This window comes from Lissotriton helveticus, chromosome 1_2 (assembly GCF_964261635.1).
Source record: "Lissotriton helveticus chromosome 1_2, aLisHel1.1, whole genome shotgun sequence".
Taxonomy (NCBI): domain Eukaryota; kingdom Metazoa; phylum Chordata; class Amphibia; order Caudata; family Salamandridae; genus Lissotriton; species Lissotriton helveticus.
Window position 1 is genome coordinate 270,853,188 of NC_136058.1, and position 17,557 is coordinate 270,870,744.

The 17,557-nt window shown below is 41.5% G+C and overlaps 1 protein-coding gene across 1 annotated transcript in view; it reads left to right on the forward strand.

Annotated features, from left to right (window-relative positions):
* ATP6V0B (ATPase H+ transporting V0 subunit b) overlaps nt 1-17,557 on the forward strand; it is a 102,020-nt gene that overhangs the window by 9,891 nt on the left and 74,572 nt on the right. Inside the window, exon 2 of the mRNA XM_078671714.1 lies at nt 9,184-9,232. Within this exon, the coding sequence (XP_078527840.1) occupies nt 9,184-9,232 (49 nt within the window). The remainder of the gene's footprint in view (nt 1-9,183; nt 9,233-17,557) is intronic.

Consider the following 17,557-nt stretch of genomic DNA (forward strand, 5'->3'; position numbering starts at 1 on the left):
CACAATAATCCTTTTATTTACTCCTAACAAAGTTGTGCAGAACTGTACATCCTAAAATTTAATTATTTTAAAGAATTACTGTACATACTGCTTGCAGAGACTATAAATGCCTTTTTAAAGGAAATAGCTTGGGAGGTTTGTGTAGCACGTGTAGTCTGGGGTGTCACATTCCACAGGTATCTCAGTAGAAGAAGAGGACATCCCGACTCGACATTTTGCACGTTCGAGATTAATAAAAAGCGATTTTTCTTTTTTCTTAATGTGTTTTTTACATAGCAGTGAGCTTTGTGATTTTCGGAATTGGGAATAGTTCTCTACTTCATCTAGTTGCCTTCGTCCTCGGCCACGCCTCTTTCCTGATCATTGCTCAAGAGTTACACAATGGACAATTTGTAGGGTAACTTTTGTCGGCAGATGAGGTCTGCTGGAAGCTTACTCTTTCTTTGATCGGGTTTAAACTTGAACATTATAAACGTTTCAAAGGCTGACCACTGGAAGTAGCAGCCAAGCATTCTTCGGGATAAAACCATGTTTGGGCTTTCTCACAAAACTACAAAAGCGCAGTTTTCTGGCAAGCAATATCGATGCTGACGGCCTTGCATTTCGTTTTATTTCTATTATGTTTTCTGTTTGTTATACTTTCACACCTACTTTTGCTTTTCTCCCCTGTCAGATGACTCTGCTACTCCCCCACTTCAGGGCTGACTGGCATATAAGATGTCCTCACCACTGAAGCCTAAATAAAGTTAAACCTATGTTGCTCCACCTTCTGCATTGAAGAGTACCAGTATATTAACCGCTTTCACGGCCTGTTATTCGCCCCCAATGTTGGATTGAACTGCTGTTTTGCTTACTTGCTTATGTCCGTGTCAACCTGCATTTGTGCATATCCTCCAATGTCAAACAAGAAAAGTAATCCATTATAAGAAGGAAACTGCCAGAAAGGATTAGTAGGTTTTAATCCATGTGCTAATATGTTACTTCATTTTACATTGTGTAGCGCCTACATTGGTGCATCCTTTCCTGTTTTCATAGTCTGCCAGCAGTCCTGGTTTGTAGCTTAAACATAACTAAAGGCTGGTTTAAATATCTTTGTTATTGATGTGTTTTTGAAAGGAACAGCATGGAACTGGGGAGTGCTTGTCAGTTTTCTTGACCGTATTCGAATATTATGGCCACTTTCTGCTTTTGGCCGTGCTCTTTGATCCACAATGTTTAATAAGAATATATCGAGTAAGCGTTGCTGCTCCAGATGCACACTTAGTATGTGATCCTTTAGAAGGGAGACCTACAAATACATCATCATGGTTAGACATCTATGAGGTGCTATAGTATCCCGTTCCTGGACGTTATTTTGAGCTGCTTCTTGGGTCATTACTAAACTATTGATTCACTGCCTTGTCTTGCATTTTGAGAACACTCTAAGCTCCTTCGTCCCGTTTATTTGTTATTTTCTTGGGTCCGTTCCCACAATCTGTGACTGGCTCCTATCTGGAATATAATGTAGGTGATGTGTTTTCATCTACTGTACAATCTCCTCTCAATCACGCTTGCACTCCTGGACCTGGATAGTGTTACAAAGCATATAAAGACACATTTTATAATGGTGTTAGCATCACCATGTCCTATATGTGCCTGCTCTGAAATACATACAATTTTTACTAAAAATATTTTAATTTGTGTTGCAAAAAAGGGCAATGGGGTAATCTTTAAATTTAGTGCAAGAAACCAACAGCATCCATGAGCGCTTTTGATAGAGGATCTAAAAGTTACCGCACATGATTTGGAGTTAAGATAGCTATTGGGCAATGGCACTAAACGTGGAAAACACTTAAAAACAAAAACATTTAACATAAATTATCTAGTAAATAGTTTGCATCATTATTTGACTCTGCATTAACTTAGACAAAGAATGGCAAGTGAGAAATGAATGCACAGTGAGATACACCACTTGAAGACCAGGTGGACCACTTCTAAGACACTCTGAATGATATGAACTTTGCACGTTTTGTCCCTCTGTCTATAAATTGTCTGCCCTGGGGAGGGGTACATTTGTGCACAGATTTGTACCCTATGTTTGGAATTCCTGCTCTCAGATGGGCGATTGTTCATATGTTCTTCCTCTAGCTCATATAGACCTCATAGAATCAATAGTTATGTTAATATTCATTTAGTAAACCACACCTTTGCCCTCAGTTTCATGGCGCTATTAACTGGAAGAGGGGAGACATACCAAGTGACTAAAGTCTGGGCTGAGATTTAATCGCTACAAGTGTCCTTAAAGAGCCTGGTTTTCAAGTGCTTTCTGAATTGAATGATGTTGTTTTCCGACGGCAAGTGCAGTGAAAGGGAATTCCAGAGTGTGGGGGCCATCACCGAAAAACTGCGTCCTATTCTTGCCCATCTGTATTTTGGAGTGACTAGAAGATTTTGGCCAGGGACCTCCGTACACATCCTGCCACATATTTCCTAATTTTATTATTAAGGAATTGAGAAGCCAGGTTGTGACAGACTTTCAGCATTAAGCAGCACAACTTGAGGTGAAGTCTGCCTTCTAAGTAGCCATTGAAGTTGTTGCAGTACCGGAGACACATGAGACTTCCTTGGCAGTTGAAAAATGAGATAAAATAACAGAATTAAAAAAAATATCTTATTATTAACATTTGAAAATATAACATGGTATGTCACAGTACTGTACCATATATGATTAATACACCAGAGCACATTTTTTATACAGGCATATTCATCAAGGGTACATGCCTCTATTGGGGATATGAGGCCTATTCAGTTCAGGAGGGCCAGTAGGCGCTATACCAAAGAACACGTTTGTTCATCGACCAGTGTTTAGTCATGCAAATGATTTTCTTTTGCACACGTTATGAGTTGAGAAAGTGAGACTTACTGACTCTCTGATCAGCAAATTGGACCTTTGCGTCTATAGTCTCTCATCGTGACCCATAATTTGATCTCAATACACGTTGGGTCACGTTTAAGCAGCTTGCTAAATAAGTGCATTCATTTATCCTGTCTTGATATAGTAGCCCTCAAAATTAGGAATTTATGGGGATAGAAATTGAGATTTTAGCCATTTATAATGTTACTGCAGTGCTTTGCCCATGCTTGTACTCTTATGAATGTGCCCCTAGTATACTAGGAAGCTTTGAACCATGGAACCAGAACTGTGAGTAAATAATGGCATAATTCACAACTAAACATTGATGGGTAATCACAGTAGGAAGTACATCAAAATTGATTGTTTTTGCAGTGGATGTTTTTGCCACTACAAGAATAGCCACTATGTCACTTGACTATTCTACATGCTACAGTGTGGTTCATCATCTCTAGCATTATCCATCCCGTTCTGATTGATGAGAACCAGTGAATGCAGAGCTTTTTGTGTATATAATTGTTCCGAATTGGTAACAGTCTTGTCGACTGTTAAAGGTATGTTTAGCATTGTTGTGGATTTTTGTACTACAGATTCTATCCTGGACACCTTGTTACTGTCCAGTAGACTGAATTTGACCAAATAAAAGCTGGATCCTTTGGTGTTGTCTCCTCACAGAAATTGAAATATTGTTTTCATTGAGTAAAACTCTTTTTAAACTGAAATTTACTGGTGACCTTCTGGCCAGCATGCTCTGATACAAGGCTTTTCAGAGCCAAAGATAAAATTATATATTTCAGGTTGATGCGCCCTTTGTCTAATTAACAAGACCATTTGTTTCAACCTGGCGGTTTCTTGTTGCCATTTGTGGTGGTGCCCTATGGCTGCTGTTTCCCTGTCCTTAATATAGCTCTAGCCCTCTGGCAAGCTATTACCCAGTATTCGTTTTTACCTTCTGGGGTGAAGTTTTTTTTTTAGAGAGAGCGGTCAGTCCATCTGTTGCACTGTCTCACTCATCACCCGGTTAGGTTTTATTAATCAGTTCATGGGCTCCATCATGCGCCTATTGACACTTGCTTCTCAGCGGTCAGTGGATTCCGATGGCAATTAGATGGGGTATCACCATTGCTCAATGTCTTCTGGAAGGCAACCAGGAGCAAATGAAATCTTGCATGCAATGTGATATTGGTATTCTTGTGATGTTCCAGCGTGTCCTCTTTTCAGGCTCATGTGATGCATAATTATCATGCTTGTTGCTTTGCGTATCTGATGGTACCATGTTGAAGGAAAAATGGCTATTTCTGAGGTAACTAAAGCCGTCATTATGTGGTAGCTGATTGAAGCTGTTACTGTGAAAGCATAGTATAATAGGCTGGTTTGTGTTCTTCCCGACTCAAAGATGCCTACCAGGATTGCTGGTAGGTGATATTTTCAATATGTGTTGTTCAGTCGTGGTAGTGGTTAAGTTGACCATTTGTCATTTTTGCAGACGGTGAGTGGAACGTGTCCGCTCAGTAATTCACACTTGTTTGTACCTCAGAGTGTTCAGACTATAATAACAATGTTTTGGCTACAGACTTTTAAATGAAGATCCAATAAAGAAAGAATTATCAAAAGAATATTGATTCTGCACTCAAATGATTGATATGTGTATATAAAATTGTATGGTTTACTGTATGTGTGCTGGACCAACGCTGTATGTAATGTATAATAACAATGTTTGTAGATCTTGGAGACTCCAGCAAGAGAATATCAGAGCTATTCGGATGCCGAGGCTTATCACTTGGTTTGATAATGTAACCCCATGTACTGCCCTCTGCATTGGCTTTCACTGAAGCTTTGGGTCCAGTTCAAATGGATAGCTACGCTTAACAAGCACTGATTGAGACCCACCTGCCTCCACAACTCTTCAATTTTACTATCTTTTCCATCACTTAATGTCCCTGCCTAGTCTTCTGTCTTACCATGGCTTCTCCCTAACTATTATTACTTTTTTGTAACACTGATTTTGTTTTCGCTGATAGCTGTTGTGCTGCCAACCACAACTTGTTATGTTTTTGTCTTTTTTGTGTCAGACCCATAAAGCATAATTGGGCTCCCAAATGCAGGAAACCCCTTTTTGGGCAAATCCCCCCCTCCCAGTTTCCTGGCTGGTACATCATATGTATGTACTGTATTCTATTGGAATATTACTATAGTGCTATGTGGGGCAATGAAGGGCTTGCACTAAAGTAGTCCCAATTTCTAGACAATTAATTGTATTGGTTTGTTAGTTGTAATCATGGTTTGTAATTGCCAGACATGCGTATTTTTACACTTGTAGAATTCTGGAGAAATGTAATAAATACACTGTGACTATTTCGAATTACTTTCTTAACTTTGAATAAGTTAGCAACAACTGAAATATTATAATATTAGACCTAGACAATAGCAAGTTTTGTCTTCTTGAGTCAGGCCGTGTAAGACTTATCATTGTTTTCATCTATGTGTAGAATTTTCAATACTTATGAAAACTTGTTGCTGCACTTTATTTTCTTCTACGGTTTTTTGATGTTTGAAAGAGTGATAGTATGCATAAGAATTTCATTTTATAAGTGCAATCTGAATTTATTTGGGAGAACCTATGTAGCCTTTACTTTTATGCCTTTCTCAAAATATTGGGCTTGGTGCTGCTTTTTAATGATGGAACGGAGGAGTACTATGTCAGAATATTAAATGGCTTTAGAGCAGCTTCAATGAAGAAGAGCAATTCTTTTGAAGGTAGGAAATTCTCACTCCACCAGAAGGTAAATTATTTTTAAACGCCGAGCTTTAAATTAATCTTTTAAAACTGGAAGGATTGTTTTTAGTAGACCTCGGAAAAGACATACACTTAATTGCCCCAGAGGCTGGCTGCAACACGAACAATATTCGGATCTTAAATTGTGCTTCTTAAATGATGTAGTAAAATCAAACCGTTCTCTTGATACCTCTGAAGCCACCCCCCGGAAAATATAATCTGAAGTATGGTCAAGAAAAGATCCACATTTAGTTTCCAATCTATAGTCCTCACCATAGCCTGAATTCTAAATAACTGAATTTCTACACAACCTAATTTAAATGAACCCTTAGGATTAACTGAACGACACTTTCACAACTTTTTTTTTTTTTTTTTTTTTAACAGTCCAGGATGGCTGCAAATTTCAAATACATACTTGCTACTTTGGCTTTCCATTTAAGTTATCATTATACTCTTTTTATTTGAATTAATCTTCCAATCTAATCCCAATCAGTATCTATCAGTCATAACATTTTACTCGATTCAGCCCAGGTATGGCTTACTTGAATTACTTTAACTAACTTCTACCCACAATGTTCCTACTTTGTTCCCAGTGCACTTCAGTAACACCTCTTGGTAGTATATGCTTAAGAAAACAAAAAACTCTCAATTACAGCCAGAGACACATGTTCGATTGACATGGCTAAACGCTTTGTTTTTAATTAAAACTTTTGAATTGAGATTAATATAACAGAAAAGTATATAAAGACATTAAAGAAAGAACATCATAACGAAAAACATTGACTAACTTGAGATCCAAAAAGTCATAGAATACGATGGGATATATCGATTTATAAAGTATATAATGTATAAACCCTTTGAAACCTCTTAGCGTTCAGAAACATGGTTGAACTATTGACCCTTTAAATCATATGTCTAGAGTCCCTGGATGCCTTAGCTCCTTTTGCTTTTTCAAACGGCTATGTTTTTCTGTGGCAGAACAGTGGCCTAATAGTCTCCCCTAGAAGTTACCCACTGTGGTCACTATAGTCACTGAAATTTCATTGCTTTCTCAGTGGTGAAGGGAAGATACAATATTTCTTACAAATAATTATGGGTATTGTCTTGGGTTAGCTGTGTGGATGAGAGAGGTGTTATGTTTTGAATGTGTGATATGATGGTTCGAGGGTTTTTTCGTATGAGGCTTTACAGAAAGATGTTAACAGGAGATTATAACACATCCTAGCTTTCTTTCGCGTCTGAAAATGTTTAATTCGATTAAGAAAATCGAAGCATGGCTTATGCCTCAGTGATATGTAGTCATCATGTTCCGTTCTGTTGCTTATTTTATTCTGCTGTTTACAAGGCTGCTGAGAATGCTAAATAAGGAAAAGGTGGCCTACTCTGTGCCTCCGGTTCTGACATAGAATTAATGTATCACGCAGGGTGATTTGTTTGTTTGTTTGTTTGTTTTTTGTTTTTGTTTTTTTGTTACAAACAGATGGAAGAATATGGTTGTCTCTAGGACTTTTCCAACTTTTTCAATACTTCTCAATTTAATTTTCTGGCCAACATTGACTCTTTCAATGCCTACATTTATTTATCATTTTAATTTAAAACTTGGTCCAGTGAAGGCAAGGAGTGAAAAGGAAGAGCAGATTGTAAACTGTTGCAATTGTTTAATAGTTAACACTTGCAATGGTTTACTTGTTGCTCTTCGTATTTTACCCCATCATTATCTTCCAAAAACAGAACATTGTTGAAAATATTGACTTCTTTGCAAGCTGTAAATGATAACCTTCATCAGTTATTTTACAAAACCCTTATTTGTTGTAACCTGTACTTCACCATTAAAGAATCGCATAGTACCTTCCTGTGCTGCCTCCTTTGTTGCATTGAGGTTCCACAATGAACTGGTCTCTTCTGGTGAAACTATTTTTCTACTTTCCTGTAAGCAAACTTTTCGCTCCATTTGTTTAAGATTAAACCTAAGGCCTACCTCTACCCACTCAAATGCAGTAACTGCTAATGATCTTACGACCTACTACCCCCATTTAGCGAACGCATTGATGTACATATGTTTAACATGTATGATAATTTTTAGTGTTTGGGGTGACGTCATTCCTAAGACTCATACTGTTACTATCTGTAATCTCCTCTTGGTCATTATTCCTATTAGATCCCGAAATGGTGGTTTTTTTTTTTTTTTTTTTTTTTTTTTGCACTTGGCAATTTTACATACCTTTCTAGAGCTCAGGCCTGTACCATTGGTAATTGCATGAATTGACTTGAGCATGTTTGTTCTGTCAGTGGGTTTAGTTTTGAGAACTGTATAGAGTGACCACAAACCCATTGACGGAGCCTTCAAAGTTTGAGAAGCAATATTTCTGTTCTATCTTATGTGTCCTATTGCAAATATTCATGCTGGCGCCAGAAGATTATCATGGAAATTGATTGATCCCCATTAATGTCTTAATTGCAACTGTCCATAAGGCATTTATCATATTTTGTTGTCTTGAGATGCGTCTTTATGTATTCAAAGCAGTAAAATAATTTGAGTTGCAGATTTCAATAATTTCTACAAGCATACCAATTCTGTTGGAAAATGGCAGGTACCATCACTAGTGGACTTGGTGACTTGGTTTGATTACAGTTGTAAAAACAAAAGTCATGCTGGAAATCTTCTTTGATGCTCTTGGTTTACATTGTTTGATAACTGTCGAAAGAGCTGAGATGTAAGAGACTTGAGAGGCAGGAAGGAGCTGTAGAGCAAAACATTGTCCACAGCCAGACTGGTGTCTTAGAGCAATGATCAAACTGCTTCTGCAGCTAGTTGCATTATTGCACTGTAACAATTCTTTAGAGAAGCTAATGGGCTATAATGCTTCTGGAGAGTCACCATCCTATTTCCAAACTGAGCGTTTCTCTCTCTTCAAAGGAGCACGATCCCCGTTCCTACAGATGTTGCACCTCTTGCCACTAGCATAAGAAACGCTTAATTTGATCACACACACTGTTTCAGGAACTACTGACCTTAATTGTAGGACCACAAGGGTCTCTGCATTTCATAAAGTGGATGACTCCCAATTCTTCTATAGTGTTTTCCCATGCCATGATATTGACAGCACGAGTTCTCCTTCTTTCAGATTATTGCAGGGGATATTCTGGCTATTCAATACCACAAACAGTCAAACTAATCCTCCACCCTGGGGAGGGGGGCAGTACTGGTCCACTCAGTGTTCCTATCTCCTCTTTGTGACAAAATCTAGAAAATTTGTGTTAGAATTCAATTTACTATGCCTAGTCCATAAGCTAACATAGACTACCACTTTACTGTTACATTTACTATTTCGCCAAAGGATTTATGATCCGCTCTATTACTGCTAGTGCTACACTCTGCTTTCTAGCTTTTGTCCTTTCAGTATTTGAGATGAAGGTAATAAAGAGGCCATATCAGTAATTGGAAAATCTCCTTTTTGAATAAGTTGGTTTTAATGAACATAAAAACAAGTGTTAATTGTGTTCTTTTTGTTTTTAGGTACCTGCTATACAATATTTGACCTTGGATTTCGCTTTGATGTCGGATGGTAAGCCTATCTTTTGTGTATTTTAAGTTGCTTTCTGTCAGTAGTCATTTGCTCATAAAATTGCATCGCTGAAATGTACAGTGAAATCAAGAATTGAAAATGGCATTGAAGTTTGAAAACGAACTGCTGTAAAACTGCCCGGAGTTTTGTTGAAACATTTCACTTCCATTGAGTACAGATCAGACATATCACGGTCACTGACCAATACAAATGTTTTCACTCAAATTAAATTCAACATCCATCTCTTAGTTTGTCAGACCAGAGCACAGACGGGAATCTGATTTCACAAGGTAGCAAACATCTACATGGGCTAAAAACACCCTTCTTGAGGAAAACCTAATGGCAAAGTAAGCAAAATCCAAATTATTGTTACATATTAGGTCTTTGGTGTTTGTGATCTAGAAGATATCAGATTAGCACTAGCAATAAAGTGAAATAGTTTTTTAAGAGGCAATGGCTGGGAACACTTACCCTTTGTATCAAAAACTTACAAATGAACCTAGTGTTACAGCCATTGTTTCTCAATGTAACCACATGAATCCAGAATATCCTGTAGATCTACCTTTTTTTCCGTAAGATTTGCAGTCTTTTTTTCCCCTTGCACCTGTCAAGCTAGGACCGAGTTCAGCACGATATGGTTTGTTAAATGCCATCATTACTGAAAGAATGACATTTGCTCTGTATCTAGTTATATGTCTGCCTTCTTGCCCTTTGAGGATTTCCTCCCTCCGACGAAGAGTTAGTCCCTTGGAGAACAAAATCGCTCATTACAAATTAGGACTATTGTAACCACAAACTTAGTTCTGTAAAGAAGCTGCACATTGTCAGAGTACTTGCGGCACATTCTGTGTTGTCATAGCTAAATCACATTTGTACGTTGACTAAGAAATGTGTGATTCGTTCATTGTCTTCATTGTTTTTAAGACTATTTAAAATGGGCAACTGCTACTTTATCTGAGAGACTGAACTAGACGTGCAAATAGTGTAAAAAAAAACAACAAAAAGCAAAACCAGTTTATAAGGTTATTGGTCTATGCAATATGATGGAATTTACTGAGACCTGAAGCCCACTTCACCCACGCGTTCTGAGTCCACTGCGTCTTGTGGATTTGATATGAGGTAAAGAGAGGATGCGTGTATAGATTAAACATCTCTGGTGAAAGGGTGTAGAACCCCACAATTTATGTCAGAATAGCTGTCAGGGGTCAATGTGACGTGTCCTCGTCAAAATTACACAGCAGTAATCTTTGCAGCGGAAGTAACCCGCAATTACACAGATTCATAAGAGGGGGCAGACTGTGTTCCTGTAAGGTCAATGATTCCTAAACAGGGAAAGAGGGCAGACTAATTCATGTGGGATAAGGGTTTCATTCAGACTAAAACATTAGTGCGTACAACAATGGCAAAAGACTGGCGACAGCAGGATGCCTAAAATGCTCCTCTACCCTGAATCCACTCTCACCTTCTGAATCCTCTTCAGGGCCAAAGCTGCCCGAACACACTGGCCAAAGTGCTCTCAAAAGGTTCAGCGAGGGAGCGATGTATGGAGGTGCGAGGAATGATACTCTGGAAGAGGTTGATCAGCACGCCAAGTGGCGTAACTTCTATCTACTGTGGTATCGGTTTTATGTTTCTGAAGAATACGTGCCTACTACAAGAGAAGCCGGCGCGCAACATGCCCCATTTAGAAATTGCAATCTCAATTGCAATTGTACTGCAAATCTCTCTAGTGACGTATACAAGCATTTAAAAGACTTTAGGGCTGCCAGGGCGTCTCCCACTATTAATAATTGAAATAAAAGCACTGCACTACGAGTGACGCAGGGTGAGGGCCCTTCATTCTGGCGGAGGACTAGAAGAAGCGTCCCCTTTCCTGCTTCTTGCACCTATTCACTTTGGATTTGAGAAGCGAGCGTGGGGACATGCTAATGTGGTTACCTTAAGGAAACTAGTATTAGTTGCTGCTTATGTCTCTTATGCAACTAACAACCATTGACAAAGGCAATAGTCTTGACTTGTAGGTATGATGTCATTTGTCTGGATGCAAGGACATAAACAAGCAGCTGGGTTGAGCCGTGGGAGGAGTTTTCACATTTTGGGACCGCTCCCATTACGGAGTTGGGAAGATGGTGGGCAGGTTATTGGCGGGGCGGACTTTGCACTCGGGGCGGGCATAAGCAGAGTGTTGTTGGGGACGGGCTTACGTGTGTCTCAGGGATTCGCCTCTGAGCATATACCCTGAGCAGGCCGCGGCCCTGCTTTCCAGCATGCTCAGCTTTTTTCCGAGCGGCAGTGGAACCCGGCCGAAGTGAGTACAGACCCCTGGGAAAATAGCAGGACTCCTCGGATAGAAAGAAGCGAAGGTCACTCCTCCCCTCAGCGAAAAGACTGATGCAAAAGGTTCGGATCTTCCCTCCGTTGGAGCACAAGAGTTGGGGGGGGGGGGGGAGTTTCGTACGGAATTATTTATAGTTAACACAGGTTAAGGGTGGGTAAAGTAATGATAGTGAAAGCCCCTGACGTCCGCTTAAAGACAGATACGAAGTTTATTGTAGAAAAAGCTGTCTCCGTGGAGCCCACAGGGGAAATGGAAAGTAAAACTGAATGCTGACTCGCCTGGGAAGCGGGACAGGAGATGTGCCCGTGCCTGTACGTGCGCGTCCACAGACCCCAATGCCTGCGCGTGCACCGGTATGTACCACTTGAGAGGCAAGTCGCTGACAATAAGTCTCGCTGGCGACAGCGCTTCAAGCTGCGTCGCCTGGTTCGAGACCTAAAAAGACATTATTATATAATCTCCTTATTCACTTAACCCATTGATGTTTCTACTGGTCCTAAGATTTTCATTGGCTCTTATCATAAGATGAGAAAGGTAGAGATAAATCTAACCTGTGAAGTACAGCACTGACAATATGTTAGTCATATCTGATGCAGAGACTTTTGAGCTCCTTACGTTTAAGCTGAGTAGCTTGAAAAAGACTGCTGTTGCATTCCTAAACATTGAGGGAGGATGACTCCTGATGTTAGCAGTGTCCTCTTTGTATTTTCTGACCTGGATAGCTAATTAATAACTTAATTTCTCCACAGTGATCGATTTCCATCTCTGTTTCTTTTGTTCTTCAGACGGGACAGTATCTTTTTAGGCCTGTGTGCTTCATTCAGAAGCACGTTCTGAGCCTGTAATATATTACAGCACAGCTGCCTCAAGCTAAAATTTACATTTCTCGCACACTCTCTTTGGGCCACGACCAAAGGACATATCAAGTATGTTTTGGCCTCTGTTTAAATAAGTGGGGGTCAATATTGGACCACAGCATTGCCAGTTTGTTGCTTTTACAGGAGTGATCTGTGGCTTGTTCCCGCCTGAGCTCTCTGTCCCTAGTGCTCTATTGCTCTGTGCTCACAAGCCATCTGGCTCTGCTCTGTCATATTTCTCAATATCCAGCACCTTCAGTTTCCAGGTATAGGACTTAAGGACACCAAAAGCAGGATAGTAACAAAAGAAGCATAAAAAACACATCAAATGTAATAAATTAACACATCCCATGCAATAACTGTAAAAGCCAAAATTTCGAAATGCTGTGGTTCAACATTAAACCCCAGTTCCCTAAACACAATACACAAAATACCTGAGAAGTCACCGTCTAGGGAACACACTCTGATGAACCCTTTGCTCGTGCTCCACAGAATGTTTTCTAAAAATGTCAATTTAAACTGTAGATGGAGATGCTGTATTATATTACTGTCTCAGAACCTGCACCTGAGTAAAGCATGCAGGCATAAGAAGAACTTGCCCGGTTGAAAGACCAATAGAAACCAGGCCGGAAATAGATCACTAGCAGGAATGAAGTTATTATTTAGATTACCAAGCCAAAAAGTACAGATTGGACACCACCAAAATCTGGAGTCCTCTTCCCCTAAAAATGCAACAGCATCCCTTTGCAAGCCCATTCAACTGGAACTTAAGGAGCTGAGTGAGTGCAGCAGATGGTTCTTCCTTCAGTGACATAAAAGCCTTTGTGTGCCAAAGCTTGTACGATCATGCCATTTGTGGCTTGCAGCAGAGAAAACAAAGACAATCTTTAAAACCGGCTCTTCAGCTATAACCCCAGAAAAATATCCCTGTTGTGGTGCTTTTACAGACCAATTGTGGGAGAGGGTGATCAACACAGTATGGGGTGGTGGTGGGTGTGGCGGGGGGGGGGAAGTACTTGAGGGAGTGCTGATTAAACAAGCATTTGCAATGCAATAGGTCTCGCATTTGCGCGAGTTTAAGCTATTGGCATTGTAAATGACAATGCCTTTTTTTTTCTTTTTATGCCAATAGCTTAAACTTGTGTAAATGTGAGACCTATTGCATTGCAAATGGCTTGTTATGGATGTTTGTTCCTTTTTTCCTCTGAGCGCCACCTGAGCGTCTCTACATGTGTGTATGCGCGGCGTGTGTATGTGCATGTATGTAAGCATCTGTGGGTGACTGTATGCGTGTAGTGAGTGTATATACACACACACGTGTGTATGCATATGTGTGTGCGTAAGCGTGCGTGTGTGGCAGTCCGTGTCTGTGTCTATATAGCCTCCTCGGCTCCACTATGTTTGTGTCCTATGAGCGTGATGAAGTCGCATGTCCTGAACTCCTGCGGGCCGCCTGAGAGTGCCAGTGGTATTTTTAGCTCTCATAACGCCCCTCTACTGTGTCTCTCGACATCACGTCCTGGGAGAAGCTTGGGAGACTGGTTCGTTGGCTCAGCCCCAGCTCTCGCCCCACAGCGGCGGGGGCAGGCTCCCGGGCTCCCCGCTGAAAAGAGGTGAGAGGGCTCGTGGGGGTTTTGGGGGGGAGCAGCACACCAAGAGTGGTGGAGGAGGGCACCAGGGGTGGTTGTGGAGAGCACCGGGGTGAGGAGAGGGCTCTTGTGTCGGAGTCATAGGGCACTCACGGGGCCAGGCAGCATCCACTCTCTGGAGGACTTCAGGGCGCTTTGCGCAGCGCCTGTACCCACCCGCGGCTGATGGATGGTCTCCTCTCGGGCGACCCCCTAGTCGCAGCCCTCCCAGCCTCGGAGGGGCACACACCTCGTGCCCAGGTGCAGCTCGGCGGTGCCACAAACACTCCCGGCTGCAGTGGGGGCAGGGCTGGTCTGTCCCTCTCTCTGCGGGGGTCACCCGCGCCGAAACAAAAGGCGACCTGAATCTAAAAAAGAGAAAGGACTGGGGGCATCTAGTTAATAATATCCCAATCTTTGCCCACGAAGACATATCGCGCGTGGGAGTGATTTCCATGAAGTCACATGTGCCAGTCTCAAACTACATGAAGCGTTTTGTTGACGAATGCAGAATGTTTCTTGTGGCAGACCACTCACCTTGAGTATGTTGTTTAAATTCAAAGGCAAATTGTTTGTGCAGTAGGAGGGCTGCATCACAGAGTGATTGATGTACATCCCTCGCACTGTGCCACTGCTCTGCAGACGTGTCACGTGAACCCATTAGCAAAATAACAATCGCCGTCTCTGTGCAGTCCAAAAGCGACAACGCGTGAAGAAGAAAGGAAGGCGGAATGATCGCCTCGATAACTCTCGACACCGACCCCAATAACAAGCTTTCTCCGTGGAGCCGACAGGGTGGTGGGTGAGGGGGGAGGGAGTGAAAGCGCGCGATGCACACATGCAAATCTCCTGTCCTGTGTGCGTGTAGACAGGGAGGGAGGGGGAGAGAGGGAGCGAGCTGAGCCGTATGCACGTGAACATCTCCTGTTCACGCGCGCGTCCACGTCTCCAGTCCGTCTTTCTCTTGCGCGTGCCCATCTCTTGTCTCGCATGAGAGTCAACTCCACAACAATACTTCTCGCTGGCGTCAGCGCTTAGCGCTGGGTTCACCAGGCGAGACCTAAAAAGAAAAAATAGTTCCATAAATGTGAACAGTAGAAGGATACAAGTCAGCCAATAAAAATGATTGTAAAAATGCTATGCTCTTGGGGAGGGACAAAGGCAAGAAGAGGAATGCAAGCCAGCAAATAAGAAGCAAGCAAACAAAGTGACAAAACCAATCGGTGGTAAGCTGTGGAAGGGCTGTAGGCCTACTGTAGGTTCACAAAGGTCTTTCACAAAAAGACAGCTTGTGCTGTCTGGCAGGAGAGACCTAAAAAGGCCAGTCGCAACTACCAATCCACAAACGTAGTATGCTACCATCACCACTCGACATATCAAACTCCTGGTGTGGACAGTGGTCCTCTGGCAGCCAAATGAGGGCATGCGTGGGGCAATCCTTCAGGTCACCGGACAAGTCTAGGACATCATGCACATAGAGTCCGTTTTAGGTCTCTGCTCACACTAGATTGCTGTGAAGTTAAGCTAAAATCAAAAATCCGGATACCAGGAGGTCTCAGTTGGGCACTCGAGGCAGGGGAACACAACTGTACACCATGCTGGAGGTTTACCTGTCCCAACAGCATCAAGAGTACAGTTCCGCATCTTTGACTGATTGAATTCCAGTATAGTAATGCAAACGGCATCAGCCCAGCGATGTCCGCATTTTGGTCCATCTACCACATAGGCGTAGGACCATCATCAGGTCAAAGGTAAATCTACCTCAGATCTGCAGAGATTTTGCTTGCATTATCTACGGTGAAAGTGGCAGTTCCAGCTCACTTGCTGTATTGAGGGAAGACACAGGTGTCCTTCATGTGTCAAAAGAATAATACTTTCAAAGAAGTGAAGATTTCTCAGGAGAAAGGTCTAGCCTGGAAGTGGCCAACTTCTGACATTTCCCACGGTATGGTAGGCTCTGCATGGGTGCATGCATTTGTTGCTGTACAGTGTTTTTTATATTCAGATATTTTTATAGAATTTATAGCTCCCAATAACATAAGCAGGGCAATTATAACTCAGGTAAGAAAGAAATAAGCAAAGCAGTACAATACGAGGACCAATATTGGGGTTTTCCTCTTCAGTTCGCATTTAGTGTTGAGGCGGGTAAGTAATATAGAGTGAAAACAACTGTATTCTTTGAACAACTTCATGTAATTGAGAAGAGGTTGAGTGATGTATCCACAGTGTATGTATGGGAAAATGAGGACAGCTCTGGAATTTTGAGATTATACTGCTGCTGTGATTTTTACATAGTTGTAGATTTGCCACACCATTCGTCTGCACTTAATCTGCATATTTTAACCACACACACAAAAATTCTAGCTCAAATGGTTCAAAAGTTAGTAAAAACACAGCAACACGTGTTGGAGCACAGTGGAAGGTCCTTTGCAGGTCCTTTGCAAAGGTTAAGTGGCCACCTTTCTGTAGCTTATTGCATATTTGGGTGTTAAACTGGTACTAATGAGGTGCAACCAATGGCCAGGCAGTGTTACCAAGTTATAAATGACAAAATAATTAAGTAATAATATCACAAAATGTGCAGCATAATTTGCCTTTTCTTACCGGATAATTTACTGAACCCTCCATCATATTTGACCCTCCCCTGCCAGATAATTCCAGTGGCCCTGGTTATAAATAAGGCTTTCAGTTATCTATTTTTAGATCGAGCATGGGCAGCGCGTGCGCTGCTCTGCGAGGCATGCTGTATTCAGTTGTGGGCTTGAAGCTCCACCCACTCACCGCCCATATTTTTCATTGGCTTGTCATTTCCCTTTGGAAACTCTGGCTTTTCATTGATCAATAACCTTGGTAGTCCTTCCTTAGTCAAGCCGTGTCTCATTTTTGTAACCTCCATGAGGACACTCCTTTCTACATGTGTTGTTACTCTGTAGGCTTTAATTACAGCCTTGAGTACTATTTTGTTTAATAGCTTTGTCCTGCCTGATGTTGAGGCACGACACGCTCTCTCACAATGTGTTTGTTTTGATAGAACGGCACGCCACACTGATAGTGGCGGCCGCCTTTGCTTTATTTGCAGCACCAAATCCGGCCGCATGTTTTTTTTTCCTGTGTCACGGTGTGTATTCAGATCCTGAAGGATAAGGTGGGCCCTGCACAAGATCAAGGTAGGAGCCCGGTGAGTCAAATATCGAATCACCGCATGAGCGGCACGACCGAGGCAAGCTTTTTTTTTCTTGACTTCCATGTCTTACAATATTCACATATTTTTAATTCTTTCAAACTTTCTTTTTTTCTTTGCTTATTATTTCCTTTTGACCCTTTCTTTCCTGCTCCATTCTTGCTTTCGCTCTTTCCTTTTAACAGTTTTTTTCTTTCCTTCTGCCTTTCCGAATTTTCTTTCCTACTTCCTTTCATTGTTCTACATGTCACATAATGAACATTTTTATTCTAAGCATCGCAGACTGTTACCCATGACATGGGGCAACTTGGCATTACCCAC